A 21,435-nucleotide genomic window follows, 5' to 3' on the forward strand; every position below is an offset into this window, starting at 1 on the left:
AAAAATAGCAAAATCTGGGTCAGATATCCCAAAAACCTGTGAGGAACAGGCCCCCAAAAATAGCAAAATCTGGGTCAGATACCCCAAAAACCTGGGAGGGACTGGGCCCCAAAAATAGCAAAATCTGGGTCAGATACCCCAAAAATCTGTGATGGACAGCCCCCGAAAAAACACGGCCACCTGCGGGAGGACACCCCAAAAATCTGTGTGAGGGGCTGGGCCCCACAAACAGCACAACAAACCCCGAAAAAACAACAAAATCTGTGCCAGGGACACCCCAAAAATCTGTGAGGGACTGGGTCCCAGAAACAGCAACACAGCCCCCCAAAAATAGCAAAATCTGGGTCAGATACCCCAAAAATCTGTGAGGGACAGCCCCCCGAAAAACACGGCCACCTGCGGGAGGGACACCCCAAAAATCTGTGTGAGGGGGACTGGGACCCAAAAACAGCACAACAGACCCCCAAAAAACCCAGCAAAATCTGCGTCAAACACCCCAAAAATCTGTGAGGAACAGGCCCCCAAAAACAGCAAAATCTGTACCAGGAACACCCCAAAAACCCGTGAGGGACTGTGCCCCACAAACATCACAACAACCCCTAAAAATAGCAAAATCTGGGTCAAACACCCCAAAAATCTGTGAGGGACGGACCCCCAAAAACACCCCCAGCCCCAGCAGCGGTCGGTGATCTGCACCCCAAAACTGCCAGCGGTGCTTTGGAGCCCCAGACCCCTTCAGAGCCACCCAGACCCCCCAAATCCCCCCCAGACCCCTTCAGAGCCCCCCCAGCCCCCTCAAATCCCCCCCCAAACCCCTTTAGAGCCCCCCCCAGGACCCCCCCAAACCCCTTTAGAGCCCCCCCAGACCCCTTTAGAGCCCCCCAGACCCCTTTGGAGCCCCCCCAGACCCCTTTAGAGCCCCCCAGGACCCCCCAAATCCCCTCGAGACCCCTTTAGAGACCCCCCAAATCCCCCCCAGACTCCTTTAGAGCCCCCCCCAGACCCCCCAAATCCCCTCCAGACCCCTTCAGAGCCCCCCCCCAGAGCCCCCTGTAGAGCCCCCCAGACCCCTTTGGAGCCCCCCAGACCCCTTTAGAGCCCCCCAGCCCCCCTTCAGAGCCCCCCAGGACCCCCAGAGCCCCCAGCCCACCTTGACGCTGGGCATGTACTTGGAGAAGCGCTCGTACTCCTTGCTGATCTGGAAGGCGAGCTCCCGCGTGTGACACATCACCAGCACCGACACCTGGGGGGCACAAAGGGGGGTCAGGGCTGGGAGACCCCTCCCCAATTCCTCAGACCCCTCCCCAATACCTCAGACCCCTCCCCAATCCCCTCAGACCCCTCTCCAAACCCTGAGACCCCTCCTCATCCCCCAGGACCCCTCCCAAGCTCCCGCGTTGTGACACATCACCAGCACCGACACCTGGGGGGCAGATGGGGGGTCAGGGCTGGGAGACCCCCTCCCCCAATTCCCACAGACCCCTCTCCAAAGCCTGAGACCCCCTCTCCAAACCCTGAGGACCCCTCCTCATCCCCCACGACCCCTCCCAAGCTCCCGCGTGTGACACATCACCAGCACCGACACCTGGGGGGCACAAAGGGGGGTCAGGGCTGGGAGACCCCTCCCCAATTCCCTCAGACCCCTCCCCAATACCTCAGACCCCTCCCCAATCCCCTCAGACCCCTCTCCAAACCCTGAGACCCCTCCTCATCCCCAGGACCCCTCCAAGCTCCCGCGTGTGACACATCACCAGCACCGACACCTGGGGGGCAGATGGGGGGTCAGGGCTGGAGACCCCTCCCCAATTCCCACAGACCCCTCTCCAAAGCCTGAGACCCCTCTCCAAACCCTGAGACCCCTCCTCATCCCCCACGACCCCTCCCAAGCTCGTGTGTGTGGCACCATCACCAGCACCGACACCTGGGGGCACAAAGGGGGGGTCAGGGCTGGGAGACCCCTCCCCAATTCCCACAGACCCCTCCCCAATTCCCTCAGACCCCTCCCCAAATCCCCTCAGACCCCTCTCCAAACCCTGAGACCCCTCCCCATCCCCCAGGACCCCTCCCAAGCTCGTGTGTGTGGCACCATCACCAGCACCGACACCTGGGGGGCACAAAGGGGGGTCAGGGCTGGGAGACCCCTCCCCAATCTCCTCAGACCCCTCCCCAATTCCCTCAGACCCCTCCCCAATCCCCTCAGACCCCTCTCCAAACCCTGAGACCCCTCCTCATCCCCAGACCCCTCCCCATCCCCTTGCGTGTGACACATCACCAGCACCGACACCTGGGGGGCACAAAGGGGGCGTCAGGGCTGGGAGACCCCTCCCCAATTCCCTCAGACCCCTCCCAATCCCCTCAGACCCCTCCCCAATACCTCAGACCCCTCTCCAAACCCTGAGACCCCTCCCCATCCCCCAGGACCCCTCCCAAGCTCGTGTGTGTGGCACCATCACCAACACCGACACCTGGGGGGCGCAAAGGGGGGTCAGGGCTGGGAGACCCCTCCCCAATCTCCTCAGACCCCTCCCCAATACCTCAGACCCCTCCCCCAATCCCCTCAGACCCCTCTCCAAACCCTGAGACCCCTCCTCATCCCCCAGGACCCCCTCAGACCCCTCCCCATCCCCCTGCGCGTGACACATCACCAGCACTGACACCTGGGGGGCACAAAAGGGGGGGGTCAGGGCTGGGAGACCCCTCCCCAATTCCCACAGACCCATCCTGACCTGCCATGGGGACCCCTCCACAGCCCCCTGGGACCCTTCCCCAGCCCCTGGGACCCCTCCCCAGCCCCTGGGACCCCTCCCCAGCTCTGTGACAGGCTCCAGCTGCTGCAGCGTGGCCAGCACGAACACGGCCACGTTGTGTCACCCCCTCCCCAGCCCCTGCAGACCCCTCCCCAGCCCCTGGAGACCCCTCCCCAGTACCCCAAGACCCTTCCCCAGCCCCTGGGACCCTTCCCCAGCCCCTGCAGCCCCCTCCCCAGCCCCTGCAGACCCCTGCCCAGCCCCCAAGACCCCTCCCCAGCCCCTGCAGCCCCCTCCCCAGCCCGGGACCCCCGTACCTGCCCCGTGACGGGCTCCAGCTGCTGCAGCGTGGCCAGCACGAACACGGCCACGTTGTGTCACCCCCTCCCCAACCCCCTGCAGCCCCCTGCCCAGCCCCTGCAGCCCCCCTCCCCAGCCCCCCGGGACCCCTGCCCAGCCCCCCGGGACCCCCGTACCTGCCCCGTGACGGGCTCCAGCTGCTGCAGCGTGGCCAGCACGAACACGGCCGTCTTGCCCATGCCCGACTTGGCCTGGCACAGCACGTCCATGCCCAGGATGGCCTGGGGGATGCACTCGTGCTGGACTGGGGGGACAGCGGGGGGTCAGCGCCCGGCAGGGGCACGGAGACCCCCCAGAGACCCCCGGCAGGGGCACGGAGACCCCCCCAGACCCCCGGCAGGGGCACGGAGACCCCCCCAGACCCCCGGGAGGGGCATGGAGACCCCCAGAGACCCCCGGGAGGGGCACAGAGACCCCCGGGAGGGGCACGGAGACCCCCCCAGACCCCCGGGAGGGGCACGGAGACCCCCAGAGACCCCCCGGGAGGGGCACAGAGACCCCTGGGAGGGGCACGGAGACCCCCGGGAGGGGCGCAGAGACCCCCGGGAGGGGCACGGAGACCCTCAGAGACCCCTGGAGTGGTCCCAGAGCCCCCTGGGCTGGTTCCAGAGCCCCTCGGGGTGGTCCCAGCGCCCCTGGGATGGTCTCAGACCCCCCCAAATCCCCCCCAAACCCCCCCCCAGAGCCCCCCAGGACCACCTTCGGAGGGGTGCTCGAAGCCGCAGTCGACGATGGCGCGCAGCAGCTCGGGTTTGAGCAGTCCCAGAGCCCCCAAATCCCCCCCAAATCCCCCCCAAACCCCCCCAGGATGGTCCCAGACCCCCCAAATCCCCCCCAGGGTGGTCCCAGACCCCCCAAATCCCCCCCAAATCCCCCCAGGACCACCTTCGGAGGGGTGCTCGAAGCCGCAGTCGACGATGGCGCGCAGCAGCTCGGGTTTGAGCAGTCCCAGAGCCCCCGGGATGGTCCCAGACCCCCCAAATCCCCCCCAGACCCCCCAGGACCACCTTCGGAGGGGTGCTCGAAGCCGCAGTCGACGATGGCGCGCAGCAGCTCGGGTTTGAGCAGCCCCAGACCCCCCCAAATCCCCCCCAAATCCCCCCAAACCCCCCCCCAGGACCACCTTCGGAGGGGTGCTCGAAGCCGCAGTCGACGATGGCGCGCAGCAGCTCGGGTTTGAGCAGCCCCCAGACCCCCCCAAACCCCCCCAGGACCACCTTCGGAGGGGTGCTCGAAGCCGCAGTCGACGATGGCGTGCAGCAGCTCGGGTTTGAGCAGCCCCAGAGACCCCGGGATGGTCCCAGACCCCCCAAATCCCCCCCAGGATGGTCCCAGACCCCCCCAAATCCCCCCGGGATGGTCCCAGACCCCCCCAAACCCCCCCAGAGCCCCCAGGACCACCTTCGGAGGGGTGCTCGAAGCCGCAGTCGACGATGGCGCGCAGCAGCTCGGGTTTGAGCAGTCCCAGAGCCCCCGGGATGGTCCCAGACCCCCCAAATCCCCCCCAAATCCCCCCGGGATGGTCCTAGACCCCCCAGACCCCCCCAGGGCCACCTTCGGAGGGGTGCTCGAAGCCGCAGTCGACGATGGCGCGCAGCAGCTCGGGTTTGAGCAGGAAGTCGCGGAAGCCGGAGCTGTGGATGGACACGTAGGAGCCCTTCACGTCCTTCTTGGGCGCCGCCTCGGCCCCGTCCGGCCCCGCCGCGTTCTCCACCTCGTCATCCTCGTAGTCCAGCAGCTCGTTGTCCACGTCGTTCTCCGCCATGCTGGCCACGGCAGCCTCGCAGGGCAGCTCCTCCCTGGGGGATGGCAGGGGGGCTAGTGACATCGGCCTGGGGGCTACTGACTGCTCCTGGGCTACTGACATCGGCCTGGGGGCTACTGACATCACCCTGGGCTAGTGACATCACCCAAGGGCTACTGACTGCTCCTGGGGCTGGGGGCAGCCTCCCAGGGCAGCTCCTCCCTGGGGGATGGCACGGGGGCTAGTGACATCGGCCTGGGGGCTACTGACATCAATCATGGGCTACTGACTGCTCCTGGGCTAGTGACATCACCTCTGGGCTAGTGACATTGGCCTGGGGCTACTGACATCGGCCTGGGCTAGTGACATCACCCATGGGCTACTGACTGCTCCTGGGCTAGTGACATGACCCATGGGCTAGTGACATCGGCCTGGGGGCTACTGACATCACCCCTGGGCTACTGACTGCTCCTGGGCTAGTGACATCGGGCTGGGGGCTACTGACATCACCCCTGGGCTAGTGACTGCTCCTGGGCTAGTGACTGCTCCTGGGCTAGTGACATTGGCCTGGGGGCTACTGACTGCTCCTGGGGCTGGGGGCAGCCTCCCAGGGCAGCTCCTCCCTGGGGGACGGCAGGGGGGCTACTGACATCGGCCTGGGGGCTACTGACATCACCCAGGGGGCTACTGACTGCTCCTGGGCTACTGACTGCTCCTGAGCAGCCTCCCAGGGCAGCTCCTCCCTGAGGGACGGCAGAGGGGCTAGTGACATCACCCTGGGGCTACTGACTGCTCCTGGGCTACCAACATCACCCATGGGCTACTGACTGCTCCTGAGCAGCCTCCCAGGGCAGCTCCTCTCTGGGGGATGGCAGTGGGGCTAGTGACATCGCCCTGGGGGCTACTGACATCAATCCTGGGCTACTGACCATAAAGAGGACTGCTGGTCACCACTGGGGCTACTGACATGGGCCTTGGGGCCACCAACATCACCCCTGGGCTACTGACATCACTCCTGGGCTACTGACCGCTCCTGGGGCTGGGGGCACCCTTGGGGCTACCAACATCACTCCTGGGGCTACCAACATCACCCCTGGGCTACTGACCGCTCCTGGGGCTGGGGGCACCCTTGGGGCTACCAACATCACCCCTGGGCTACCAACATCACCCCTGGGCTACCAACATCACCCCTGGGCTACCAACATCACCCCTGGGCTACCAACATCACTCCTGGGCTACTGACCGCTCCTGGGGCTGGGGGCACCCTTGGGGCTACCAACATCACCCCTGGGGCTACCAACATCACCCCTGGGGCTACCAACATCACTCCTGGGCTACCAACATCGCCCCTGGGCTACTGACATCACTCCTGGGCTACTGACTGCTCCTGGGGCTGGGGGCACCCTTGGGGCTACCAACATCACCCCTGGGCTACCAACATCGCCCCTGGGGCTACCAACATCGCCCCTGGGGCTACCAACATCACCCCCGGGCTACTGACCGCTCCTGAGCAGCCTCCCAGGGCAGCTCCTCCCTGGGGGGACAGCACGGCTACTGACACGGCTCCTGGGGCTACCGACATCGCCCCCGGGGCTACCGACCACTGTTGGGGCTGCTGGCCACCCCTGGGGGGCTACCGACATCGCCCCCGGGGCTACCGACCGCCCACGGGACAGCCAGCCACGCGTGGGACCACTGACATCACCCCCGGGACCACCGACCCCGACCCCAGCCGGACCCGGGCGCGCGAGGGGGCCCCAGGACCCCCAACCCCCCCCCGGAGAGCGGGGCCAGGGCCAGCACCGGGCGGCCACCGGTGGCCCAGGACCCGCAGCCCCCCCGAAATGGGTCTGGGGGGGGTCAGCACCGAGCGGCGCCCGGAGCCCCCCCGCCCCCCTCCCCGTGAGGGTTCCCCGGGGTTCCCCCCCCCCCCCGCGCCGTTCCCGCCCCCTCCCCCCGGCCGCCCCCCGGCGCCGCCATCTTGGAGCGCACAACGGCGGCGGCCCCGGCGCGGCCCCCGGGCGGCGGCGGCGGCCCCGGAGCGCTGAGGGGAGCGCGGGGGGCTCGGGGCGGGCGGGAGGGCGCGGGGGCAGCGGGCGATGGGCGGCGGGGGCGGCGATGGCGGCGGATGCGGCTCCGGCCGGGCCCGACTCACCCCGAACGCTGCGACCGCCGCGACCGAGAGGGCGGGGCTGAGCGTCACTTCCGGTTCGACCCCGCGCGCGCACAGAGGGCCTCGCCCCCCGCCCGGATCGGGGCTGCCCGCGGCGATCGCCTGAGCGCCCGGCCCGGCCCCGCCGCCGCTCCCGCAGCCCCCCGCCGGGGCTCCCGCCGCCGCCCCGGGGCTCCCGCCGCCACCCCGAGGCTCCCGGCGCCTCCCGCACCGCCCTCACCGCCTTCCGCACCGCCGGCCTTACCCCGCACCGGCCCCACCGCCCGCGCCCCTCCGCTCAGGCAGTGCGACGGGCAGCCCCACTGCAGGGTCCTCAAGGGGGCCGCCCGCCAAGCGAAAGCCCCCGTAGAAGCCCCGCCCCCCGCGTCGCTATGGCGACGGTTCCCGCCACTGCCCGACCACGCCCCCGAGGGATGACGCAGCGCGGCTCTGAACCAATCGCTTTATTGCGCGCCCGAGGGAAGGGGTCAGAGGTCGCCCGACAGGCTGATGGTGGCCAATGAGACGGTCTCGGTGGAGAGGCTCCGCCCCTTCTCGTAGATGAGGTACACCAAAGGGGCGGGGTCTTCTTCTTCGGGGGGCGGGGCCGCCAACACCGAGTACCCGCTGGGCCCGTCCCACACGCGCAGGCCCCGCCCCCACCACGTGGTGCCGTTGTCGAAGCTCCAGCGCAGCGTCAGGTTCACGCCTGGGGGCGGGGCCGGTCGGGGACACGCCCACACAGCCACCACGCCTCCTCCATAAAAAGCCCCGCCCCCTGCCACTTCCTTCTCCCCCCAAAGGGGGACCTGGGGACCCCCCAGAGCCGGGACAGCCCCTGACCCCAACGTCCCCCCAAATCTGATCCCGTGTGTCTGTCTGTATCCTTCATGTCCCCTTCCTGGTGTCCCCAATGTCCCAAATCCTCCAATGTCCTCTCAATGTCCCCAATGTCCTCAGTGTCCCCAATCCCCCCAATATTCTAATGTCCCCAATGTCCCCAATGTCCAATCAATGTCCCCAATCCCCCCAATGTCCCCAATCCCCCCAGTGCCCCCAATGTCCCCTAATCCCCCCAGTGTCCCCAATCCCCCCAGTGCCCCCAATCCCCCCAGAGCCCCCAATCCCCCCAATATCCCCAATCCTCCCAGTGCCCCCAATGTCCCCAATCGCCCCAATGTCCCCAACCCCCCAATATCCCCACTGTCCCCAACCCCCAATGTCCCCAATCCCCCCAATCCCCCCAATGTCCCCAATCCCCCCAGTGTCCCCAAAGTCCCCAATCCCCCCAATCCCCCCCAATGTCCCCCTGCCCTCACGCTCTGTCTCGTGGGCCGGGTTGCTGAAGAGCACCAGCCCGTGCTGGGGCAGCGCCAGGGCCCCGTGTCCCCAGTGTCCCCACTGTCCCCATGTCCCCACTGTCCCCAATCCCCCCAGTGTCCCCAATGTCCCCCTGCCCTCACGCTCCGTCTCGTGGGCCGGGTTGCTGAAGAGCACCAGCCCGTGCTGGGGCAGCGCCAGGACCCCGTGTCCCCAGTGTCCCCAGTGTCCCCAATGTCCCCAGTGTCCCCCATGTCCCTAATCCCCCCAGAGCCCCCAATCCCCCCAGTGCCCCCAGTGTCCCCAGTGTCCCCCTGCCCTCACGCTCTGTCTCGTGGGCCGGGTTGCTGAAGACCACCAGCCCGTGCTGGGGCAGCGCCAGGGCGCCGTGTCCCCAGTGTCCCCAGTGTCCCCAATGTCCCCAATCCCCCCCGCGTCCCCAATGTCCCCAATCCCCCCAGTGTCCCCCTGCCCTCACGCTCTGTCTCGTGGGCCGGGTTGCTGAAGAGCACCAGCCCGTGCTGCGGCAGCGCCAGGGCCCCGTGTCCCCAATCCCCCCAGTGCTCCCAATCCCCCCAGTGTCCCCCATGTCCCCAATCCCCCCAATGTCCCCAGTGTCCCCCTGCCCTCACGCTCTGTCTCGTGGGCCGGGTTGCTGAAGAGCACCAGCCCGTGCTGGGGCAGCGCCAGGACCCCGTGTCCCCAATGTCCCCCATGTCCCCAATGTCCCCACTGTCCCCAATCCCCCCCGTGTCCCCAATCCCCCCAGTGTCCCCAGTGTCCCCCTGCCCTCACGCTCCGTCTCGTGGGCCGGGTTGCTGAAGAGCACCAGCCCGTGCTGGGGCAGCGCCAGGACCCCGTGTCCCCAGTGTCCCCCGTGTCCCCAATGTCCCCAATCCCCCCAGTGTCCCCACCTCCAATGTCCCCAATCCCCCCAGTATCCTCCCAATCCCCCCAGTGCCCCCAATCCCCCCAATCCCCCCAGTGTCCCCAGTGTCCCCCTGCCCTCACGCTCCGTCTCGTGGGCCGGGTTGCTGAAGAGCACCAGCCCGTGCTGGGGCAGCGCCAGGGCGCCGGCGGCCACGGCGGGGTCGGGCAGCTGCGGCTCCAGGGTGACGCTGGCGGGGGACAGGGACTCGCCGCCGTCCCAGCTGCGGGCGCGCATGCGGCAGCGGCAGCGGTACGAGCCCTGGTTGCGGATGCTCACGGCGATGGAGCCGTCGGGCAGCTCGAAGGGCTGGGGAGGGGTGGGACGGGGGGTAAGGGACACAGCCAGGACCCCCGCCCACCACCGGGGCAGGAATGGGGAGGGGGCGGCTCTGGGGAACCCAAAATCCCCCGGGCCTGAGCCCACCCTGCTCCTGGGGAGCCCCAAAATTCCCCAGCCCCAAAATCCCCCAGCCCCAAAATCCCCTGGGGACCCCCAAACCTCCCCGGGGAGCCCCAAAATCCCCTGGGCCCCAAAATCCCCCAGCCCCAAAATCCCCAGGGCCTGAGCCCCACCCTGCTCCCGGGGAGCCCCAAAATCCCCCCAGCCCCAAAATCCCCTGGCTCTGAGCCCACCCTGCTCCCGGGGAGCCCCCAAAATCCCCCAGCCCCAAAATCCCCTGGCTCTGAGCCCACCCTGCTCCCGGGGAGCCCCAAAATCCCCCAGCCCCAAAATCCCCTGGGCCTGAACCCACCCTGCTCCTGGGGAGCCCCAAAATCCCCCAGCCCCAAAATCCCCTGGGCCTGAGCCCACCCTGCTGCTGGGGAGCCCCAAAATCCCCCAGCCCCAAAATCCCCTGGGCCTGAACCTATCCTGGTCCTGGGGAGCCCCAAAATCCCCCAGCCCCAAAATCCCCTGGGCCTGAACCCACCCTGCTGCTGGGGAGCCCCAAAATCCCCCAGCCCCAAAATCCCCTGGGCCTGAGCCCACCCTGCTCCTGGGGAGCCCCAAAATCCCCCAGCCCCAAACCCCCCCTGAGGACCCCCAAACCCCTGCTGGGGAGCCCCCCCAGCCCCCAGCCCCACCTGGCACTCGTCGGGGGGTGAAGTCGTGGGGGGCGCCGGGGGGCCCCGAAGGGGGATGGCGGGCAGGACCCCCCCCCGGTGCCAGCTGTGCCCCCCGTCATCGCTGAGCAGCAGCGAGACCCCGTCCGCTCCAGGGTGCCGTGCCCACAGAACACCAGCCGGCCCGGGAACGGGGCAGCTGCTTCTGGGGGGGCAAAAACGGGGTTAGAGACCCCCAGAGACCCCCCCCCAAACACCCAGAGACCCCCAGAGACCCCCAGGGACCCCATCCCGCTCCAGGGTGCCGTGCCCACAGAACACCAGCCGGCCTGGGAACGGGGGCAGCTGCTTCTGGGGGGGGCAAATATGGGGTTAGAGACCCCCAGAGACCCCCCCTAAACACCCAGAGACCCCCAGGGCATCCCTGAGACCCCCAGGGACCCCCGTCCCCGCTCCAGGGTGCCGTGCCCACAGAACACCAGCCGGCCCGGGAACGGGGGCAGCTGCTTCTGGGGGGGGGGAAAGGGGGGTTAGAGACCCCCAGAGACCCCCCCCAAACACCCAGAGACCCCCAGGGCATCCCTGAGACCCCCAGGGACCCCGTCCCGCTCCAGGGTGCCGTGCCCACAGAACAACAGCCGGCCCGGGAACGGGGCAGCTGCTTCTGCAGGGGGGAAATATGGGGTTAGAGACCCCCAGAGACCCCCCCCAAACACCCAGAGACCCCCAGAGACCCCCCCCAAAACACCCAGAGACCCCCAGAGACCCCCCCCTAAACACCCAGAGACCCCCAGAGACCCCCCCTAAACACCCAGAGACCGCCAGAGACCCCCCCCTAAACACCCAGAGACCCCCAGAGACCCCCCCTAAACACCCAGAGACCCCCAGAGACTCCAGAGACTCCCAGGGCACCCTCAGAGACCCCCCCAGAACCACCCTGAGCTCTCCAGACCCCCCCCAGATCCCTCCAGAGCCCCCCCAGACCCCCCCCCAGCCCCCAGCCCCTCACCTGGATGCCCGAGCCGGGCCCGGGGGCGAACACCTCCCCCCCCACGACGTCGGAGAGGTTCTGGGGGGGTCCCCAGGAGCGCCCCCCGTCCGGGGAGCGCAGCAGGAGGGTGCTGGGGGGGCCGCAGGCCTGGGGGGGGTGGGCGCAGCGGGCGAAGAGCAGCAGCACCTCCCCCCCCCCGGCCACCGCCAGCGCCCCCAGACTCAGCCCATCCCCCCCCCAGCCGTCATCGGCCACCACCTGCGTGGGACCCCAGGTGGCACCTGCGGGGGGAGGGGGCACACGTGGGGGGGGGGACACTCGGGACCGCCCCAAGAGCTCCCCAGAGACCCCCAGAGATCCCCAGAACCCCCCAGGGACCCCCCAGAGATCCCTGGAACCCCCCAGGGACAACCCCAGAGCCCCTCAGGGACCCCCGAGAGCCCCCCCAAGGACCCTCAGAGCTCCCCAGGGACCCCCAGAGACCCCCAGAACCCCCCAAGGACCCCCCAGGGACACCCCAGAGCCCTTCAGGGACCCCCAAGAGCCCCCCAAGGACCCTCAGAGCTCCCCAGGGACCCCCAGAACCCCCCAGGGACCCCCTAGGGACACCCCAGAGCCCTTCAGGGACCCCCGAGAGCCCCCCAAAGACCCTCAGAGCTCCCCAAAGACCCCCCCAAACCCCCCTAGAGCCCCCAGCCCCCCCCCCAGCCCCCTGCCCGACCCTTCCAGAGCCCCCCAACCCCTCTCAGAGCCCCCCCAGCCCCTCCCCATCCCCCCCCCAGGCACACCCCGGTTCTCCCCCACCCCCCCCAGCCCCTCCCCCCCTCCCCTCCCCCACCTCTGTCGGGGGACCGGCGGCACGCGATGATTTTGGCGCCCACGTCGGCGGCCGAGCGCTTGCGGCCCTCGGCGCAGGCCAGCAGGGCCCCCCCGGGGGGGCGGCCAGCAGCGGCACCCGGAAGGTGTGGACCCCCCCCCGGGCCGGGGGGAACGGGGGAGCCCCCCCGGGAAAAGGGGGGACCCCCGCCCGCGCCCCCCCCGCTCACCCACAGCACCTGCTCCCGGAGCAGCCGCGGGCGCACCTGGGGAGGGGGCGGGGGAAAGGGGTCAGGGGGGGCTGGGGAGGGGTCCTGGGGGGGGGAGGGGGCCATTGGGGGGGCACTGGGGGTCTCTGGGGATCCCTTGGGGGGTCCCGGGGGGTGCCCGGGGAGTCTCTGGGGATCTCAGGGGGTCCCCGGGGGTCTCTGAGGGGTCCCTGGGATTTGCGGGGGGTCCCTGAGGGGTCTCTGGGATGTCCGGGGGGGTCCCTGGGGGGTCTGAGGGTCTCTGGGGAGGGTCCCTGAGGGGTCTTTGGGATTTCTGGGGGGGGTCCCTGTGGGTCCCCGGGGGGTCCCTGAGGGGTCTGAGGGGTCTCTGGATTTCTGTGGGGTCCCCGGGGGGTCCCTGTGGGGTCTGAGGGGTCTCTGGGATTTCCGGGGGGGTCCCTGGGGGTCCCCGGTTCTGTCACCGATGCGGGGCTGGGGGGAGGGGGCGCTCTAACGGAAGCCCCGAGCGGTTCCGGGGACATTCCCGGGGGTCCCGGGGGGGTTTGACCCCGCGGGGTCCCGGCCCGGTACCGTCTCGGGGGTCGCCACCCATCGCGCGGCGGCGCCGGCGGCGAGGACGAGGAGGAGGAGGAAGAGGAAGAGCGGCGGCGGCGGCGCCCGCCCCGCGCCCATCGCGGCCCCTTTAAGAGACACCGGAAGCGCCTCGCGGCGGGGGTGGGCGGGGCTTGCCCTTAAAGCGGCGATGGCGCGGAACGAGGAGGCCTTAAGGGGGCAATGCCCGCGAGTGGTGGGGCCCGCCGGTAAAAAAAAGTTTAAATTTTGGAAATTGAGCGATTTGATTGATTTATTTTTTAATTGATTTTGGGTTTTATTGCGCTCGGCTTCAATTCCCCGCCCCCCCGAGCGCGGGGACACCCCCGGCCTGCGGGGGGAGGGGATGAATGCCGAGGGGGCGGGGCTAAAGCAGGTAATATTTAATAGCTCTGCCTTAGTCCCGCCCCAAATGGGCGTGGCCAGGCCTGGCCACGCCCTAGTGCAAAAGTTTTGGGGAAGAATTCCTCAGGAAGGTCTGGTCGAGGCCAGAGGTCAGGGCTCAGCCAATCGCAGCAGAGGGCCCGCGGCACTGGGGACACTGCGGGGCCAGAGGGGTCAGAGGTCAGCCAGGGGTCACTCAGGGGTCACTGGCGGTCACTGGCGGTCACTCACCGCAGCAGCCGCCCCTCCCCCAGCAGGTCGTGCAGCAGGAACGGGACCCCCAGCGCGGCGCCCGGGGGAGCTCGGAGCCCCTGGAGCTCCCGGAGCGGGACCTGGCGGTGCCGGGAGCGCCGGACCAGAGACAGCACGGCCCGGCGGCCTGGGGGTCACAGGGGGGTCAGGGGTCAGCCAGGGGTCAGCCAGGGAGTCAGGGATGGGTCAGGGGGATCATAGGGGGCTCTGGGGGGGTCCTGGGGGGCTCAGGGGGGTCATGAGGGGGTCCCAGAGAGCTCAGGGGGGCCCCAGGGAGTTAAGGGTGGGTTCAGGGTGGTCCCAGGGGGCCCCAGGGGTCTCAGGGGGGTCATGAGGGGGTCCCAGGGTGGTCCCGGAGGGGTCCTGGGGGGCTCAGGGAGATCATGAGGGAGTCCCGGGGGGCTCAGGGGGTCCTGGGGGGCTCAGGGGGTCTCAGGAGGGCCCCAGGGTGGTCCCAGAGGGGTCCTGGGGGGCTCAGGGGGGTCATGGGGGGGTCCCAGAGAGCTCAAGGGGGCCCCAGGGGGTCCCAGGGGGCTCAGGGTGGTCCCAGGGTGGTCCCAGAGGGCTCAGGGTGGGTTCAGGGTGGTCCCGGGTGGTCCCAGAGGGGTCCTGGGGGGTTCAGGGGGTCCCAGGGGGCTCAGGGGGTCTCAGGAGGGCCCCAGGGTGGTCCCAGAGGGGTCCTGGGGGTCTCAGGGGGGGCCATGAGGGGGTCCCAGAGAGCTCAAGGGGGCCTCAGGGGGTTAAGGGTGGGTTCAGGGTGGTCCCAGGGGGTCCCAGGGGGCTCAAGGTGGGTTCAGGGTGGTCCCAGGTGGTCCCAGAGGGGTCCTGGGGGGCTCAGGGGGGTCATGAGGGGGGTCCCAGAGAGCTCAGGGGGAGCTCAGGGGGTCCCAGGGGGCTCAGGGGGGTCATGAGGGGGTGCCAGGGTGGTCCCGGAGGGGTCCTGGGGGGCTCAGGGGGATCATGAGGGGGTCCTGAGGGGCTCAGGGGGTGCTGGGGGGGCTCAGGGGGTCTCAGGAGGGCCCCAGGGTGGTCCCAGAGGGGTCCTGGGGGTCTCAGGGGGGTCATGAGGGGGTCCCAGAGAGCTCATGGGGGCCCCAGGGGTTTAAGGGTGGGTTCAGGGTGGTCCCAGGGGGTCCCAGGGGGCTCAGGGTGGGTTCAGGGTGGTCCCAGGGTGGTCCCGGAGGGGTCCTGGGGGGCTCAGGGGGTCTCAGGAGGGCCCCAGGGTGGTCCCAGAGGGGTCCTGGGGGTCTCAGGGGGGTCATGGGGGGGTCCCAGAGAGCTCAGGGGGGCCCCAGGGGGTTAAGGGTGGGTTCAGGGTGGTCCCAGGGGGTCCCAGGGTGGTCCCAGAGGGGTCCTGGGGGGCTCAGGGGGTCCCGGGGGAGGGGTCCCGGGGGTCTCTCACCCCTCAGCAGCGCCCGCACGAAGCGCCCGGCCCCCGGCACCGCCAGCCACCAACTGCCGGCGTCGCGCACGGTGAGGAGCCCCGCGGCCACCAACTGCCTGGGGGGACAGCAAGGGGGGACACGGGGGGCTGGGACACCCCCAGAGACCCCCCCAGAGCCCCCCAATTCACCAACTGCCTGGGGGGGACATGGAGGGGGACACGGGGGGCTGGGACACCCCCAGAGACCCCCCCCAGAGCCCCCCAATTCACCAACTGCCTGGGGGGGACATGGAGGGGGACACGGGGGGCTGGGACACCCCCAGAGACCCCCCCAGAGCCCCCCAATTCACCAACTGCCTGGGGGGACAGAGGGGGGGACACGGGGGCTGGGACACCCCCAGAGACCCCCCCAGGGACCCCCAATTCACCAACTGCCTGGGGGGGACATGGAGGGGGGGACACGGGGGGCTGGGACACCCCCAGAGACCCCCCCAGGGACCCCCCCCCCAGCCAGGGGGGGCTGCAGCCCCTCGGGAGCCTCCCCAGACCCCAAATTCACCTCAGGGAGACCCCAGCCCCCCTCAGGGACCCCCCCCAACCCCACCCTGGTATGCTCAGGGCCACCCTGGGTGTCACAATCTCATCCCTGTGTCCCCAGGGCCATCCCCAGGGTCCCCAGGCTGCCCCCAGTGTCCCCCCCAGTGTCCCCAGGCTGTCCCCATGTCCCCCCCAGTGTCCCCCTGTCCCCCTCATGTGATGTTCTTGTCCCCGAAGCCCCTCTGACCCATCCCCCCTGTCCAGGATGTCCCCAGGCTGTCACAGTGTCCCCAGTGTCCCCCCCAGGGCTGTCCCCAGGCTGTCCCTGTGTCCCCAGGCTGTCCCCAGGCTGTCCCCAGGCTGTCCCCACGTCCCCTGTCCCTCTGTCCCCGTGTCCCTCACGTGATGTCGCTGTCCCCGAAGCCTCTCTGGCCCATCCCCCCCTGTCCCAGGCTGTCCCCAGGCTGTCCCCAGTGTCCCCCTATCCCCCCCCAGGCTGTCCCCAGGCTGTCCCTGTGTCCCCAAGCTGTCCCCACGTCCCCTGTCCCTCTGTCCCCGTGTCCCTCACGTGATGTCGCTGTCCCCAAAGCCCCTCTGACCCATCCCCCCTGTCCCAGCCTGTCCCCAGGCTGTCCCAGTGTCCCCCCCAGGCTGTCCCCATGTCCCCAAGCTGTCCCCATGTCCCCTGTCCCCCTCACGTGATGTCGCTGTCCCCAAAGCCCCTCTGGCCCATCCCCCCTGTCCCAGGCTGTCCCCAGGCTGTCCCAGTGTCCCCCCCAGGCTGTCCCCAAGCTGTCCCCATGTCCCCCTCACGTGATGTCACTGTCCCTGAAGCCCCTGTGAGCCATCGCCCCTGTCCCTGGGCTGTCCCCAGGCTGTCCCCAGGCTGTCCCCATGTCCCCTGTCCCTCTGTCCCCGTGTCCCTCACGTGATGTCGCTGTCCCCGAAGCCCCTCTGGCCCAGCCCCCCTGTCCCAGGCTGTCCCCAGGCTGTCCCCATGTCCCCCCCAGGCTGTCCCCAAGCTGTCCCCGTGTCCCCTGTCCCCCTCACGTGATGTCGCTGTCCCCGAAGCCCCTCTGGCCCATCCCCCTCCGTTCGTAGCCCAGCTCGGGGCTCGCGGCCACCGCGGCCTCCAGGAAGCGCCGGACGAGCCCCTCCCGGGGGGGACCCGGCCACGCCCGCCAGCACCTGGGGGGGACAGGGGGGTCACCGGGGGGTCACCGGGGGGTCAGGGGTCACGGGGGGAACCGGCCACGGGCAGCAGGGGCTGCAGGGACACAGGGGGACACGGAGGGGTCAAGGGTCAGCAGGGGTACCGGGGGGTCAGGGGGTCACTGCGATGGCACCGGGGGGTGCCGGGGGTCCCTCTTCCCCTCCCCCCCGTGCCCGGTACCTTCTCCCGGTAGAGCTCCAGGCTCACGACCCCGAGCGTGTCCGGGCCCAGCCCCAGGTGCAGCAGCCGCACCCGGCCCTCGTCACGGAGCCGGTTCTGCGGGGAGCGCGGGGTCAGCGCGGCCCGGGGGGGGTCCCGAGGGGGTCCCGGGGGGTTCCCGGGGGTTCCCGGGGCTCACCAGGTGCCGGTCCACGGCGGTCCGGTCCCGCACCAGGTCGTAGAGCTGGTGGCGGAGCACGAGCGGCGGCAGCGCGTCCCCGAAGAGGCGGCGGGGGAAGAGCGCAGCCACGGCCCCGAGCGCGGCCTCCACGGCCGCGGGGCTGCCTGGGGGGGCGGCGGCGGCGTGGGACCCCCGGGACCCCACCGGGACCCCCAAACCCACACCGGGACCCCCAAAATCCCGCCCGGGACTCCTCCACACCGACCCGGCCCCCCCAAAACCCCGGCCCCCCGGTTCTGGAGGCTCAAACCTCCCCCCCAGCGCCCCCCGCCGCACCGAGCCCCGGTACCCCCGGTGCCCCCGGTACCGTCGGGGCGCGGGGGCTCCCCGGTAGCTCCGGGCGGCGCCGCTTGGCTGCGAGGGCGCCCTCGGTGTCCCCGAAGCGGCGGCGGCGGCCTCATGGGGGGCTCGGGGGGCCCCGGAACGGCGCCGGCAGCGCTGAGCGCGGGGTGATGGCGTCACTGCGGCGCGACGGTGCGCATGGCGATGACGTCAGAGGCCGGCGCAGAGGGATGACGCAGCGGGTGAAACCATTTGGGGGTGTTGAGGGCAAAACCATGCGGACAATGGGGGGGGTTGGAACGAACCACGATGAGCCAATGGCGGGGGAGGAACGGGGTTTGACCAATTGGATGAATGGGTTGAACCACATGGAAAACGGGGGGGGCGGAGGAATGGGTTTAAACGACTGGATGGACTAAACCACGGGAAACCGGGGGGGGGGTGTTTGGACAGAACCACATGAATCCGGGGGGTGTTGGTCAGAACCACAGGAGTGCGGAGGGGCCGGACAGAACCACATTAATACGGGGGGGGGGGGGGGTTGGACAGAACCACAGGGGTCTGGGTGGTGGGGGGGGGTCAGACAGAACCACACCATTCCAGGAACGATTGGACCAAACCACAGGGCCTCGGGGGGGGGTCGGGGGTCAGCGTGGCCGTCCCCCCTGTCCCCCCGTGTCCCTTTATTGCGTGTAGAGGCTGGCGGCGAAGACGATGTCGCGCTTGATCATGGCGGCGGCCGCCTCCATCTTGGCGGCCATGGCGGGGTCGCCCACGGCGCGCGCGGCCTGGCGCAGCTCCCGCAGCAGCTCCTCCAGGCGCTGGATGGCCCGGACCACCGAGCCCTCCTGCACCGGCGCCAGGCGCGCGATCTCCGCGAACGGCTGGGGGACGGAGGGGACGCGGGGGACGTTGGGGACGGAGGGGACGGCGGGGGCGTTGGGGACATTGGGGGATTGGGGGGATTGGGGACATTGGGGGGATTGGGGACATTGGGGGGATTGGGGACATTGGGGACAGTGGGGACAGTGGGGGGATTGGGGACATTGGGGGAATTGGGGACATTGGGGATGGAGGGGACAATGGGGACATTGGGGGACATCAGGGACATTGGGGACATTGAGGGGATTGGGGGGATTGGGGACAGTGGGGACATTGGGGGACTGGGGACAATGGGGACATTGGGGGGATTGGGGACATTGGGGGGACTGGGGACATTGGGGGACTGGGGACAATGGGGACATTGGGGGATTGGGGACATTGGGGGGATTGGGACAATGGGGACATTGGGGGACTGGGGACATTGGGGGGATTGGGGACAGTGGGGGGATTGGGGACAGTGGGGGGATTGGGGACAATGGGGACATTGGGGGACTGGGGACAGTGGGGACATTGGGGGGATTGGGGGAATTGGGGACAATGGGGACACAGGAGTTGGGGGTGTCTCAGGGGTGTCCTGGGGGATTTTGGGGGGTCCCGGGGGATCCCAGAGTTGTCCCTGGGGGTCTCAGGAGTGTCCCAGGGGTGCCCTGGGGGGGTTTTGGGGGTCCCGGGGGGGTTTTGGGTGTCCTGGGGGTTTTGGGGGTCCCGGGGGGTTTTGGGGGTCCCGGGGGGGTTTTGGGGGTCTCTGGGGGTCTCACCATGCCCCTGGCCCACTCGTAGACCACCTGGACCAGGCCGAAGCCGAACTGGGCCACGAAGTCGTCGGGGCCGGGCCCGAGGCCGCGCTGCTGCTCCAGCCGGGCCCACGCGGGCGGCGACGGCGCGGAGGCGCTCCAGGGCCTGGGGGGCGCGTTAGGGACCCCCAGAACACCCCCAGAGACCCCCCAAATACACCCAGAGACCCCCCAAAATACACCCAGAGACCCCCAGAGCTGCTCCAGGGCCTGGGGGGCGCGTTAGGGACCCCAAAAAACACCCCCAAATACCCCCCAAAATACACCCAGAGACCCCCCAAATACACCCAGAGACCCCCAGAGCTGCTCCAGGGCCTGGGGGGCGCGTTAGGGACCCCCAAAAACAGCCAGAGACCCCCCAAATACACCCAGAGACCCCCAAATACACCCAGAGACCCCCAGAGCTGCTCCAGGGCCTGGGGGGCGTGTTAGGGACCCCCAAAAACACCCCCAGAGACCCCCCAAATACCCCCAGAGACCCCCAAATACACCCAGAGACCCCCCAAATACACCCAGAGACCCCCAGAGCTGCTCCAGGGCCTGGGGGGCGCGTTAGGGACCACGAAATACCCCCCAGACCCCTCCTCAGTGTCCCCAGACCCCCTAATATCCCCCCCAAACCCCCCAATACTCCCCCCAAACCCCCCAATATCCCCCAAAACCCCCCAATACCCCCGAGACCCCCCAATATCCCCCCCAATACCCCCCAATATCCCCCCCAGACCCCCCAATCCCCCCCCAAACCCCCCAATATCCCCCCCAATACCCCCCGAGACCCCCCAATATCCCCCCCAATACCCCCCAATATCCCCCCCAGACCCCCCAATCCCCCCCAAACCCCCCAATATCCCCCCCAGACCCCCCAATCCCCCCCCAAACCCCCCAATATCCCCCCCAATTCCCCCAATACCCCCCCAAATCCCCCAAATCCCCCAATATCCCCCCCAGTACCCCCCAGACCCCCCCCAATACCCCCCCAATACCCCCAGTACCCCCCCAGACCCCCCAATATCCCCCCCAATACCCCCCCAGACCCCCCAATATCCCCCCCAAACCCCCCAATATCCCCCCCAAACCCCCCAATACCCCCCCAATACCCCCCAAACCCCCCAATCCCCCCCCCCAGCCCCCCTCCCCGGGTGTCACCTGTGTCAGGGCAGGGGGGCAGCCCCTCGGGCAGGGGGTCCCCGCGGCCGGGGGTGACCAGGCAGGAGAGCAGGGCCACGCTCTCCTCGGGGCCGCAGCGGCGCCAGCACGTTGCCCAGCAGCAGCTCGGTCAGCACCAGCTGCTCCGTGCTCAGCAGGGCGGCCACGCGGCCCCCCAGGGCCACCGCGCCCCCCGAGACGTAGCCCAGCTCCGACAGCACCTGGGGGGTCACACAGGGGTCACACAGGGGTCACAGGGGTCATACAGGGGTCACACAGGGGTCACAGGGGTCATACAGGGGTCACACAGCCCCCCAGGGCCACCGCGCCCCCCGAGACGTAGCCCAGCGCCGACAGCACCTGGGGGGTCACACAGGGGTCACACAGGGGTCACAGGGGTCACACAGGGGTCACAAGGGACAAGGGACAGCCCCCAGGGCCACCGCGCCCCCCCAGACGTAGCCCAGCTCCGACAGCACCTGGGGGGGTCACACAGGGGTCACACGGGGGTCACAGGGGTCATACAGGGGTCACAGGGGTCATAGGGGTCACACAGGGGTCACAAGGGACAGCCCCCAGGGCCACCGCGCCCCCCGAGACGTAGCCCAGCTCCGACAGCACCTGGGGGGTCACACAGGGGTCACACAGGGGTCACAGGGGTCACACAGGGGTCACACAAGGGTCACAGGGGTCACACAGGGGTCACACAGCCCCCCAGGGCCACCGCGCCCCCCGAGACGTAGCCCAGCTCCGACAGCACCTGGGGGGTCACACAGGGGTCACACAGGGGTCACAGGGGTCATACAGGGGTCACACAGCCCCCCAGGGCCACCGCGCCCCCCGAGACGTAGCCCAGCTCCGACAGCACCTGGGGGGTCACACAGGGGTCACAGGGGTCACACAGGGGTCATACAGGGGTCAGAGGGGTCACAGGGGTCATACAGGGGTCACACAGGGGTCACACAGCCCCCCAGGGCCACCACGCCCCCTGAGACGTAGCCCAGCTCCGACAGCACCTGGGGGGTCACACAGGGGTCATACAGGGATCACACAGGGGTCATACAGGGGTCACACAGGGGTCACACAGGGGTCACACAGCCCCCAGGGCCACCGCGCCCCCCGAGACGTAGCCCAGCTCCGACAGCACCTGGGGGGTCACACAGGGGTCACACAGGGGTCACAGAGGGGTCACACAGGGTCATACAGGGGTCACACAGG

At 69.4% G+C, this 21,435-nt stretch overlaps 3 protein-coding genes and 1 long non-coding RNA gene across 4 annotated transcripts; all 4 read right to left on the reverse strand.

Annotated features, from left to right (window-relative positions):
* Window positions 1–323: 323 nt before the first annotated feature.
* Window positions 324–7,144, reverse strand: LOC132323047 (spliceosome RNA helicase DDX39B-like). Its single transcript, XM_059837829.1, has 5 exons — window positions 7,007–7,144; window positions 4,662–4,906; window positions 3,224–3,351; window positions 1,151–1,243; window positions 324–396 (listed from the first exon to the last, which is right to left on the reverse strand). The coding sequence occupies exons 2-5, from the start codon at window positions 4,870–4,872 to the stop codon at window positions 346–348; spliced, it is 483 nt and encodes a 160-aa protein (XP_059693812.1). The 5' UTR covers window positions 4,873–4,906; window positions 7,007–7,144; the 3' UTR covers window positions 324–345.
* A 308-nt stretch (window positions 7,145–7,452) lies between these two features.
* Window positions 7,453–13,076, reverse strand: NEU1 (neuraminidase 1). Its single transcript, XM_059837830.1, has 7 exons — window positions 12,923–13,076; window positions 12,145–12,388; window positions 11,325–11,587; window positions 10,611–10,666; window positions 10,337–10,520; window positions 9,335–9,560; window positions 7,453–7,712 (listed from the first exon to the last, which is right to left on the reverse strand). Exons 1-7 carry the CDS (start codon window positions 13,022–13,024, stop codon window positions 7,492–7,494), a joined length of 1,296 nt encoding a protein of 431 aa, XP_059693813.1. The 5' UTR covers window positions 13,025–13,076; the 3' UTR covers window positions 7,453–7,491.
* A 93-nt stretch (window positions 13,077–13,169) lies between these two features.
* Window positions 13,170–17,672, reverse strand: STK19 (serine/threonine kinase 19). The gene is given in 10 exon segments (XM_059837831.1): window positions 13,170–13,484; window positions 13,559–13,706; window positions 14,982–15,079; window positions 16,551–16,663; window positions 16,665–16,688; window positions 16,894–16,989; window positions 17,072–17,217; window positions 17,421–17,435; window positions 17,438–17,509; window positions 17,576–17,672. Coding segments are annotated over 10 exon segments (855 nt in total). The 3' UTR covers window positions 13,170–13,438.
* A 332-nt stretch (window positions 17,673–18,004) lies between these two features.
* LOC132323046 (uncharacterized) lies at window positions 18,005–20,708 on the reverse strand. The gene is made up of 3 exons (XR_009485221.1): window positions 20,218–20,708; window positions 19,036–19,177; window positions 18,005–18,279 (listed from the first exon to the last, which is right to left on the reverse strand). It is a non-coding gene; the product is annotated as an uncharacterized LOC132323046 (long non-coding RNA).
* Between the last annotated feature and the right edge of the window lie 727 nt (window positions 20,709–21,435).

Source organism: Haemorhous mexicanus, unplaced genomic scaffold (assembly GCF_027477595.1).
Source record: "Haemorhous mexicanus isolate bHaeMex1 unplaced genomic scaffold, bHaeMex1.pri scaffold_268_ctg1, whole genome shotgun sequence".
NCBI classification, from domain to species: domain Eukaryota; kingdom Metazoa; phylum Chordata; class Aves; order Passeriformes; family Fringillidae; genus Haemorhous; species Haemorhous mexicanus.